The sequence below is a fragment of the Barbus barbus genome, assembly GCF_936440315.1.
Source record: "Barbus barbus genome assembly, chromosome: 1".
Taxonomy (NCBI): Eukaryota; Metazoa; Chordata; class Actinopteri; order Cypriniformes; family Cyprinidae; genus Barbus; species Barbus barbus.
Window position 1 is genome coordinate 18,634,307 of NC_136729.1, and position 12,677 is coordinate 18,646,983.

The following is a 12,677-nucleotide window of genomic DNA, read 5'->3' on the forward strand; positions in this document are numbered from 1 at the left end:
CTTGATAAATAAAATTAGTGGTTAAAAAAATGCACTTTAAAATCTATATGTTTATGTGAGGATCGATCCCCCCATAAGCATTCTTACTTCCGCCAGCGTAGCAAATCGTTATCGCTACCAGCATGGAGTTCAACCAGACAATTATACATCTGCCACAAATGCGATTAAAGGAAGACTGCAGCTTTCTACTCTCGTCCTCATTCAAGGCGAGGCGTCTGGCATCTCAAATGAACTTAGAGGCGACATTAGCTGCTTGAAGTCGAGGGAGGAGTTGTGCTTTCTGATTTCCGCAACTCTCGCGCAGTGTTTGCTGTCTTTATTGCTGTTAGATATATTTGTCAAATAAGTTTTAGATATTTGCATGTGGTAACAGAAAGACTTTTCATTCAATAATGTATGTACTGCTTAATACAGCGTCTGTATGTACAAGAATATTCAACATAAGCTTGTACTATTTAAATATCAATAAAATGGGGTCTATATTTTTCCACTTTATTTTGATAAACATGATACAATTTAATTCATACATAAATAAATGGGTCATTATATGGAAATGTCCATTTTTCTGTCCCTAGCCTTTACAGAAATATTACACTTGAAAAACATTTTAGGTTAGAAATGTATTTATATTTTAAAATGAAACAATGTGATATTTGAACAATTACACCTTCTTGAGCCATCAATGTGGCAATATTTGTTTTTTAATTAATTATACATTTTTCCAAGCACCACAAAACTGCTTGTCCCCACAGCAATCAAAGTGCTTTATTTTGAGGTCAAAAACAGGATTTTCTACCATTTAAAATACAATAATGTATTCATAACTATCACATATATGATTTAAATGGGATAATAAATGCTGAATAAATATTATAAAATATATAATGAAAACGGTGGTCCCATAGGTTGTGTCACTGGTGTTATACCCTTTAACAAAAATCATTTATTTTGAAATAAAAATCACACTGATGACATCACTTGACTTCTTACTTCCTATTTTCTAAACATCTATGAAAAAAGGTCCATGTTTAGTCCACTATTTCTTTTCAGTTATGAGAAATTTTCTAATTTATCTCAGGATTTCATAAGAAGCTTTTGACATCACTGGTATGACCTATTTATTGTTAGGGAATCATAAAAAAAAACTGTAATACAAATGGACTAAACTACTTAATTTAGTGAGTATACCGTGATTGACAACATGTGGTTTGATACCTTGCAGCAGACAGTTTGTAAAATGCATTTTTCATGAAAATTGTCACTGGTGTTACTGTCAATGTTACCTTCCTTATGGATAACAACAGTGAAGATCAGTATATCAGGTCTTATGTATGCCACTGGTGATTCATTTTGTCACTGGTGTTACTGTGCTGTTACTGTGCTGTTTTTTTCTGTCACATTACATAAAACAATCTCCTTATTTCATACATTTTCATTATTTTTCTGTAACTCTGACTACATGTGCTGAAAAAAATAGATAAATAATATTTCATAAAAACTATTAATATTGCTAAAGAAAGTAACACCAGTGACAAAAACTAGTACATGTGGCCTTGAAATAATTGCACAAAAAAGCTATAAAAAATTAAGCTGTCATTTATATGTATTTGTTTCTGTAGAATGACCCAAATATATTAAGTTTGCATAAAAGCTTAAAAAGATTTGTGAGCATTTATGTATATAAATACAAAACGCACATCAGCTGTTTTTTAAAGATCACATTGCATATAGCCTTTAATGAACATAAAATATCAATCAATAATAATTCAAATTATTGATTAATAATTCAAATTAAAAAAGGGTATACATGTAAAGACGTTTGTCTTTTTTTATTGCAGAATAATTACACTTGCATGTAAATATACAGACAATTTACACAGTGTACTCACTATTACAATATTAACAGCAACTGAAATAAATCAAATTATCCATGGAATAAACCGAAATAACAAGTGAAAAGGTTTTAAGTAGGCTATATTTTGTGTGGAGACGTAAACGTTAAAGAACTACAACACTAATGCAGGGTAGCCTCCCAACCATCTAATGCAAAGATGTAAAATAACATTCGCACAAGAACCCGACTGTAAGTACATTAACATTATTAGTCTTAACTCTTAGCGTACGTCTTTAGATTTCAAGTTGTTCCCGCATTTTCCCGAGAAGTCTCCAGTGTAAAGTTATAACGGAAGTACGGATCCACTGCTTCGCAGAAAAGCGGAAGTTAGCTGACGTCATTGTGAAAAGGGCCTATTCAGGCACAATGTACAGGCTAGGTACACGTGCAGACTCCTAAAGACCTTCAACTTGTCAGTTGGCCTAGATCTGTCAACAGCAGCACTTTCAGTTCGTACAGTAGACTGGGCTATGGATGTGTATATGTGTGTAATATATTTGTATTTGCGTCTTACCCTGTCTGCTCCATGATACGAAAGGTTTGGGTTCACCCTGAGCCATGCACTCCATCACAGCCGGACGACCCATGACCACTGTAGAGTTCCGTGGTGGAGCCACAATCACCACCTCACTCTCCTGAGACAGACCTGCAGAGACAGATAATAAGTGTGTGTTTGTGTAGAGGAACAAGAGAGTGTTCACCATCAGGCACAGTGGTTTGCTTGAGTGAAAGCACCGTTAGGTGAAGCAACTGACCTGACAGAGGACACCGTTTCCTCTTTTGCTCACAGGAAGTGAGAGAGACAGCTATAGAGCGAGATAGGATTGAGGTGAGGAGGAAAAAGTAATGAAACAGAGTGTGATGAAGAGACTTGAGACAATGAAAGACAGGCCAACTTTGAAGCCAAAGAGGATAGGTGTCATTTATCTGGGCTGCAGATAAATGACACACACACACATATATATATATATATATATATATATATATATATATATATATAAACACACACACACACACACTCACCGGCCACTTTATTAGGTACACCTGTTCAGTTGCTTGGTAACACAAATTGCTAATCAGCCAATCACATGGAAGCAACTCAACGCATATAGGCATCTAGATGTGGTGAACACGACTTCCTGAAGTTCAAACCGAGCATCAGAATGGGGAAGAAAGGGGATTTAAGTGACTCTGAACGTTGAATGGTTGTTGGTGCCAGACGGGCTGGTCTGAATATTTCAAAAACTGCTGATCTATTGGGATTTTCACGCACAACCAGCTCTAGGGTTTACAGAGAATGGTCCGAAAAAGAGAAAATATCCAGTGAGCGGCAGTTGTGTGGACGAAAATGCCTTGTTGATGTCAGAGGTCAGAGGAGAATGGGCAGACTGGTTAGAGATGATAGAAAGGCAACAGTAACTCAAATAACCACTCGTTACAACCAAGATATGCAGAATACCATCTCTGAACACACGTCGAACCCTGAAGCAGATGGGCTAAAGCTGCAGAAGACCACACCGGGTGCCGCTCCTGTCAGCTAAGAACAGGAAACGGAGGCTACAATTCGCACAGGCTCACCAAAATTGAACAATAGAAGATTGGAAAAACGTTGCCTGGTCTGATTAGTCTCGATTTCTGCTGTGACATTCAGATGGTAGGGTCAAAATTTGGCGTAAAGAACATGAAAGCATGGATCCATCCTGCCTTGTCTCAACGTTTCAGGCTGGTGGTGGTGGTGTAATGGTGTGGGGCATATTTTCTTGGCACACTTTGGACTCCTTAGTACCAATTGAGCATCGTTTAAATGCCAGAGCCTACCTGAGTATTGTTGTTGACCATGTCCATCACTTTATGACTACAGTGTACCCATCTTCTGATGGCTACTTCCAGCACGATAATGCACCATGTCACAAAGCTCAAATCATCTCAGACTGGTTTCTTGAACATGACAATGAATTCACTTTACTCAAATGGCCTCCACAGTCACCAGATCTCAATCCAATAGAGCACCTTTGGGATGTGGTGGAACGGGAGATTCGCATCATGGATGTGCAGCCGACAAATCTGCAGCAATTGCGTGATGCTATTATGTTAATATGGACCAAAATCTCTGAGGAATGTTTCCAACACCTTGTTGAATCTATGCTACGAAGAATTAAGACAGCTCTGAAGGCAAAAGGGGTCCAACCTGGTACTAGCAAGGTGTACCTAATAAAGTGGCCTGTGAGTGTATATATTGTGGCGGGAGGAGCAAACAACAGACACAGTGGGTGTGGCGTCAGGCCTCGGAGAGGTTTTTATTAAACAATAATAATCTAAATAGTGTCCAAGGGGAAAAAGTGTCCAAAATAAACAGGGGATCTGGTGTCCTCGTCGTGCTGCGGGGTACATGAAGGAGGGCAGTGTTCAGAAAGGAAGGGTCCAGGGAAGGGGCGGAGTCCGGTGGCCGCACGCGCTCCCCTCTCGGGTCCGGGAGCGAGTGGCGGCGGCTTCTCTCGAGCGGCTTCGTCCTACTCCTTGGCCCCCGGAGCTTCTGGGGGATTAAACGGCCCGGCATCCTGGCCCGTCAACCGTAAGGGGTGCGGCAGTCTCCCTTCTCAATGCTCCCTTCCTGGACCCGCGAGGACACCAGCGTGCATGCACGGGGAAGAGACTGGTCTCTCGAGGAGAGGCGCGCTCGGCATTTAAACGGCGGCGGTGATGAGGCTCTATTCACACATCAGGTGCGCCTCATCACACGCCGCCAGCCCTGGCTGTTTCAGCGCCCCTCCTCTCTCACACACCCACTCCCGTCGGGAGCCTGGTGAAGGGCGGCGAATACGGGACGGGGCGGTGATGATGATAAGGGGGGAGGCAGCCGACACGTCACAATATATATATATACATACAGTATCTCACAGAAGTGAGTACACTCCTCACATTATATTTTATTATATCTTTTCATGTGACAACACTGAAGAAATAACACTTTGCTACAATGTAAAGTAGTGAGTGTACAGCTTGTATAACAGTGTAAATTTAGCCTGGTAATACCAAACTCTGCTACTTCGCTTTGCTTTGTAGACCGAGTCTGGAAGGGCATAATTGACAAGCGTTTACTTTCTCGTGGGGTGGGGGTGGGGGGTCGATTGTCTGAAGTTTAAAATCATTGGTGTACCCGTAAGCCAATCACATAACATTTGGTTATGACATATGTTATGCGCCGGCTCAGTCACCTCGAACTTCCGCTGTAAACACAGGTATGCGGCAAAAACAAAAGCATCGAGCGAAATACCGGAATGAAGATGGCTGTGAATGACTTTTGCAGATTATGTGAAGTAAATCTGAAATGGAGTAGGGCCACAACATCACCTCCATTCAAAATGTGAACCAAACACTCTTCTTGTTCGGGCTTCAGTTGGCAAATGCCGGGAATATTCTCCACAACAGAGCGAAAAGCATCCCGTGTCTCCATGTCCGCTGTCGTTTTAGATTTACCTAACCTAAACTACAATCTTAAATTCGGCACTTAGCGTCTACGTCACGGCTGTCAGGCCGCCCTCTGTTCGTTGGTTGGACTGCTGGTGCGGAGCCGGATATAATCTGGGAGCTAGTTTGCTATATCAGACTGAGTACAGAAGCAAACTGAAATTGAGCGGAAGTACGAAGTCTGACGAAGTCTGGCTAGTGTAAATTTGCTATCCCCTCAAAATAACTCAACACACAGCCATTAATGTCTAAACCGCTAACCACAAAAGTGAGTACACCCCTAAGTGAAAATGTCCAAATTGGGCCCAAAGTGTCAATATTTTGTGTGGCCACCATTATTTTCCAGCACTGCCTTAACCCTCTTGGGCATGGAGTTCACCAGAGCTTCACAGGTTGCAACTGGAGTCCTCTTCCACTCCTCCATGACGACATCACGGAGCTGGTGGATGTTAGAGACCTTGGCGAGGCCTGTTCTGAGTGGAACCTGTCCTGTTAAACCGCTGTATGGTCTTGGCCACCGTGCTGCAGCTCAGTTTCAAGGTATCTGCAATCTTCTTATAGCCTACGCCATCTTTATGTAGAGCAACAATTCTTTTTTTCAGATCCTCAGAGAGTTCTTTGCCATGAGATACCATGTTGAACTTCCAGTGACCAGTATGAGAGAGTGAGAGCGATAACACCAAATTTAACACACCTGCTCCCCAATCACACCTGAGACCTTGTAACACTAATTAGTCACATGACACCCGGGAGAGAAAATGGCTAATCGGGCCCAATTTGGACATTTTCACTTAGGGGTGTACTCACTTTTGTGGCCAGCGGTTTAGACATTAATGGCTGTGTGTTAAGTTATTTTGAGGGGACAGCAAATTTACACTGTTATACAATCTGTACACTCACTACTTTACATTGTAGCAAAGTGTCATTTCTTCAGTGTTGTCACATGAAAAGATATAAAATATTTACAAAAATGTGAGGGGTGTGCTCACTTCTGTGAGATACTGTATATATATTGTATATATATATATATATATATATATATAAAAAAAATTAATAATTTTATTCAGTATGAGTGCATTAAAGGTGCCACAGAATGCATTGATACAATATTTTAAATTGTTCTCTGATATCTACATACAGTATAAGGTATGTGGCTTAGGTAAGGGCAAACTTTCTCCAGAAACGGTTTTACATGTGCATTTACAACCCTAGGATCTCTCCCTAGAATGAAATGGTCTGTTATTGGCTTTTTTTGGAAGGGTCATGACTCATGAATAATAATATTGAGCTCTGCTCTGATTGGCTGTTTCACTGTGCGGCTCAATGTTGAGCTCTGCTCTGCTCGGCTCATTTCAGTATCTCACACAGCAGGAAGGAAACACAGGGAGGAAAATATATATTTCAATACTTTCTCTTGCAGTTATATTGTCGGGTAATTATACTGTATATAAAATGCGTTAGGGAGCCGCTATTAATATGCTGGGCATTGAAACTGCTTTTCAATTAAATGTTGTTTCTGTGAACTTTCTATTCGATTTGATTCTTTCGATCAAAGAATCCTGAAAAATGTTTTTCACAATTTTCACAAAAATGTAAAACAGCACAACTGTTTTTAACATTTATATTAATAAAAAATTTAGCTCGAGCACAAAATCAGCATCAGTTAGCTGCTAAAAATTGTAATACTTTTTTTATAATTTTTATCAATATTACTGTTTTACTGTTTACTGTTTTAATTTTAGTCAAATAAATGCAGCCTTGTTAAAAAAAAACAAGTTTGTTATAAAAAAATCTTACCAACCCCAAACGGTAGTGTATTAATATGAATTCAGTAGACACACCCACAGATCATAATGAAGTAAAACATATGCGTGCAGCTATGGATACGGTATGACGGTCATAAATTAATCACTCTGATTACATACAGCAGCAATCACATATGCATGAGAGCAAAGGGATTTAAAATGGGTCAGATTTCTGAGGCTACAGGGTACACTATGTAAAAGCAACGTGAGTGTGTGTGTCTGTATTTAAGCAGGTACACCAGTGGATGTGCGCCTGTGGTTAAAACAACAACGATACCGAGAACAGCAGACCACTATAGACCACGAATACCCACTTCAACAACAGCAAAAGTTTGCTTATAAGGCTTTTTCTAGATAAAGTGAGTGTGTAACAAAATATTCCGTATCAAGCAGAATGCTGATGAGCCAAACTACAGCTTCACATTGCAGTGAGATGAGCTACCTGCTTCACACATACATAAAGACTGGTACTGTGCACTTGAGCTGTCTGATCTTAGGGGTGAAAGATGCATTGCATTCACAGAGCAAAACTATGATTTCCTCAAGGTGAAGATTGCTGTCTTTCAATCTGTCTTTCTCTCAATTCAACATGATTTTATTGGCATGATTGTAAATATTAAATATTGACAAAGCTGAGGATGTATGTAAAAATAGAACAACACAATAAAGGTAACTTAAGTTAGACAACACATAACATAAGATCTTACATGAATGACTTAAGTGTTTATGTAACAATAAAGACATTACATAAGATGTCTACATATACACGTAGAAACACAGGGTCACCATAGTGAAGAAAAGCATACAGAAAACATACTGGGATAATGCATATTTAGTCACAGACTTTCAGACTGTGATGTGAAAATATATCTAGCAGCCAGTGTTGCTCTATGTCCTTCTCCCGTTATGAATGAAAAGCTGCTTGAGGTTCTTCAATTCTTTGCAGATTTACTAATAAAACTTGAAATTTGTTAATGAAAGAAAAACAATAAGAAGATAAATGAAAAAATAGCTCACATAGAAGTCACTTTCAGCATCTTTCACCACTTAAACATGTTCGTTTTTGTCCATAAAAAGAGAGAGAAGAAGCTTTATGAAGCAATTGATACAAATAAAAAGGTCTGAAAGAGCAAATGGGGGTAAAAGAGAATAAGAAGGAAAAAGATGAATGTGGAACAATTAAAGAGATGGCTTAAAAGATGAATGTGTGAGATGGAAAACACACACACACACACACACACACAGAAAATCATTCAGGTCTCTGGGTGATAATGCAGAAACATAATGGAAATGAGCAAAGGTCAGCATGGAGATTTAAGCCTTTCAGAGGGGTGTGTGTGTGTGTGTGTGTGTGTGTGTGTTTGTGTGTGTGTGTTTGTGTGTGTGTGTGAAGGAGGTTAAAGGCTCAAACTGACTTCATGGCATTACCGATCCGTCTCCCTCATCTTCCCACACTCCCTTTTATTTCATTTAGTTCTTTATCTCTCTAGCCTTCTCTGTCTTTGTTCCTCATCTCATTCCTCTCTTCCATCCCTTCTTTTGCCCCCTCCATTTCATCAGCCGAGCAGCCTTAAGGACAGCAGGAAATCAATTCTGCCTGCAACACAGACCACCTCTGCAGAGGGCACTTATACACACACACATACACACACACACAACATTGAAAGTGCCACTGAAGATATCCAAACTTTACTTCAAACAAAAAGACAGGAGAACCACAAAACTGGTATTTTTCACAATTTAAGGGGTCATTTCATAAGGAATCACATTCCCATTATTCTTCTGATATAAAATTGCTCAGAGTATTATTATTATATGAAAATATACTGTAACTTTCATTTAAAAATGAAAAATTTGCATTAACACATCTGGACCATTATAAATCTGGTCATTCGTCACAGTACAGTATTGTTTCTGGCCTCCACTCTGTTTCAATTGGGAACACTACCTCAACAACCATTTTTCTGCACTTCATTTATAGTTCACATTTAAGGTAAGTTTTTAAAAACTCATGATGTACACAACGGTCTACAGGCTTAAGGCATCCCGGACACCAATATTTGGTAACATTTTATTTTAAGGTCTCTTAACTAGTTGCTTATTAGCATGCTTATTACTAGAATATTAGCCATTTGTTAGTAGTAATTAAGCACATATTAATGCCTTATTCTACATGACCTTATTCTACATCCCTAATCCTACCCAATACTTAAAATGAACAACTACCTTATTTACTATTAATAAGCAGCAAATTAGGAATTTATTGGGGGAAAAGCCATAGTTAATAGTGAATAAGTGTTCCCTATTCTAAAGTGTTACCCAATATTTTAATGATTCAGAAAAGATGAATCACTGTCTGGCCAGTGGAGATTTCGGTATGGAGATAAAGGTTTGAATCATGACATTTTGGTAGTAAAACACCACATTTTGAGTGTATATTACCACCTTATGTTTTGATTGTGATGTGTGACTAATAGATATTACCATTGGTAAACACCAAAAGAACTAATGATACAAGTAAAATGCCACTGCCACAATGCAAGTTGGCATTACTTTAAACAAGGTTTCTGATCTGATTTCAGTCTGATATTAACAGTCAAAGATAAGGCAGTTAAAACCCAAACTGGCAAACCAGCAAAGTTCATTTCACATACAAAAAGGCTACACTCTAAGAAAAATATAGTCCAATGTATTGTGTTAATGTGTTAAAAATGTTCTGTATTGATTTTGTTGTGTTTAAGGGCTGAAGGAAATGTCTGAAAAACTTAACTGAAAAAACGTACTGGCAATTTTCTGCCAGGACATAATACATTCTTCTATAGATTTTTTTTCCATACAGTGCATTTTAATAGGAAAACAGACCAGAGTCAGAGAAAAAGCGAAAAAACAAAGTTATGTAACATGACAACTAGCACTTTTAAGTACAACTCAGAAAACGAATCATGGTGTATAATGAATATTCCCAGACACTCACTGACTTCTTGAATGTACAAGACAGTGTGAGTCAGAGAGATGAGGTGAATGGATCTTCTATATTAGCATATGTGAGGTATGAACCATCGAAGGTATTTGGGAACAGGTCTTTGTGTTATACCTGCGCTAACTGTGAGTGAAGCATCTTGGCTGAAGCGCTTGCGGGCAGAGTTGAAGGCCACGCAGCGGTACAAGCCTTCGTCTTCTTTAGTGACCCCTAAAATCTGCAGCACCCCATTAGGAAGAGATATGTACCTGCGTGAGAGAGAAAGAGATTAGCATTAGCATTTCTAAATCACCCGAAAACATATGTGTGTGTTTATTTGCTGTTCTTCTAAACTGTAGCTACTCCTAAGCGTCAAGAGGCTAGCAATGCTACATTCTGGCGCTAAGCGCTATACAGCTCAGAGCAACATATAAAGAGGCACTGTACACAAACATGAACCATACCGCAGAAATAACATAGCGGGGGAGTGAAAAGAAGCAGAGACGAGAGTCTAGTCTACAGATGTAGGAGAACAAACCAAAATAGCAGCTTGTATCTTCAAAAGTCAATTCCTCTCTTTCACTCGCTCTGTTTGTGGTGGTGAGGTCAGGTTGCAGCACTAATATTCATTCCATAGTCATCTCTCTCCCCAGAGACCGCTTTCAAATCCCCTTTTCATTCAGGACCCATATTATACACCATTAATCTTGTAGACTCATCCCCAAGAGCAAGACACTCCGACAGAAAGGCCACAAAGACCAAGGTTGAGTGAATTCATCCACCTGTGAGTACGAGGGGGTTGAAATCGGGTGCGTGTGACTCGCCATTGTAGAATTCATTGGTGCTGAGAGAGTTCAGCTGAGGACACGTCTACACCAGAGCTACACCTCCAGCGGCACAGTTCTGCCTCAGCTGCGCTCGGGATGTAAATGAGAGAGTGACTGCAGCAGCCGCCAGAACACGACAGCGTGTATTAATGCACGGCTAATGTGCAAGTGTGTTCTCATTAATATGGAGAGGGGCTGTGAATACAAAAGACACTTTTTACGGACACAAAAGGAAGCATCCGAAGCAGACAGGGAATAATCTCTGAGTCACGTTTTCCAACAATCTGATCTCATTTGTAATTCCAAACTGCTTGAGACAAAAGCACTGTAAGAGGTCAGAGACTTTGTGTGAAGATGCAGTGACAAATTTCTCAAGACTACTAGAACCTCTACTACCTCTGCTGTGCATACAACAAGCTCATATCTAATGAGTGATAAACAGATGGAAAACAGATTGGTAAGGGTAAACACATGTGGCTTGCTGTCTGTAAAAATAGTGTCAAAAACTCCAATAGAATGTAAATGTTTTTTTGTTTTTTTAATTACAAGTTTATATAGTCACCTTTATATATATAGCGCTTTTAACAATACAAATTGTGTCAAAGCAACTGCACAATATCAAAATAGGAAATATAATGAAGTAAATAATGTAAAATGACAAGATTAAATCAGTTAAAGGCATTTCATTATTGAATTCAGTGATGGCATCATCCAGCTCAGTTCAGTTTAAATTGTGTCTTTGCAATCAGGTCGACGATATCGCTGGAAATGAAGTGTCCCCAACTAAGCAAGCCAGAGGCGACAGCAGCAAGGAACCAAAACTCCATCAGTGACAGAATGGAGAAAAAACCTTGGGAGAAACCAGGCTCAAAAATATACACTACCGTTCAAAAATTTGGGGATAGATTTTAAAAGTTGTTGAAAGAAGTCTCTAATGCCCACCATGGCTGCAGTGATTTGATCAGATTAAACAGTAATATTGTACAATATTATACCAATTTAAAATAATTTTCCTATTTGAATATATTTTAAAATGTAATTTGTTCCTGTGATGGCAAAGCCTAATTTTCAGCAGTCATTACTCCAGTTACTCTTCAGTGCCACATGATCCTTTAGAAATGACTCTAATATTCTGATTTAGTGCTCACGAATCATTCAACAATGTTGAAAACAGTTCTGAAAACTGCCATCATAGTTTTTAGGATTCATTAAATAGAAGGTTAAAAAAACATTTATTTGAAATAAAAATCTGTTGTAACAATAGTCAAGTTAACATATCATTACTGAATAAAAAGAGTGTTTCCCAATCAGTGGGTTTTTATAAACTACTTTACCTGACTGGATAAAATCATGAAGGTCCACCCCTAAACCTAGCACTCCGTAAGTCAGAGCAAATCAGGTAAAGCAGTAGAAAAAACATCCCCAGCTGATTGCAGAGATCTATATTTGGTTGAAGCAATGGCAAAAAGGCTAGTGCTTGTGGGGACCTGGGTTCAAGTTCGGCTTGGGTCATGTCTCAATCTATAGTTCCCCCTCTCTGCTTTCCTGTCCATGATCCATTGTCTCATCCAATAAAAACAAAAAGCCAATAAACAAAAAAAACAAAAAATGTAACTCAAAACTCAATTTGATGACATTTTATGTACATCATTGCACAGTTGCTGCCATATGCAGAGAAATATTTCTCAGTGGATTCCTCAATATAAATCGACAGTGGATGATGA

General features: G+C 39.0%; 1 protein-coding gene across 2 annotated transcripts in view; it reads right to left on the bottom strand.

The window, feature by feature from the left end:
* Nucleotides 1-12,677, bottom strand: part of LOC306874880 (immunoglobulin superfamily DCC subclass member 4-like) — an 84,599-nt gene that overhangs the window by 31,576 nt on the left and 40,346 nt on the right. For both annotated transcript variants that reach the window (XM_079425175.1, XM_079425174.1), the window contains exons 4-5: nucleotides 10,262-10,395; nucleotides 2,409-2,540 (exon numbers count right to left, since the gene is read on the bottom strand). In XM_079425175.1, the coding sequence (XP_079281301.1) occupies nucleotides 2,409-2,540; nucleotides 10,262-10,395 (266 nt within the window). The remainder of the gene's footprint in view (nucleotides 1-2,408; nucleotides 2,541-10,261; nucleotides 10,396-12,677) is intronic.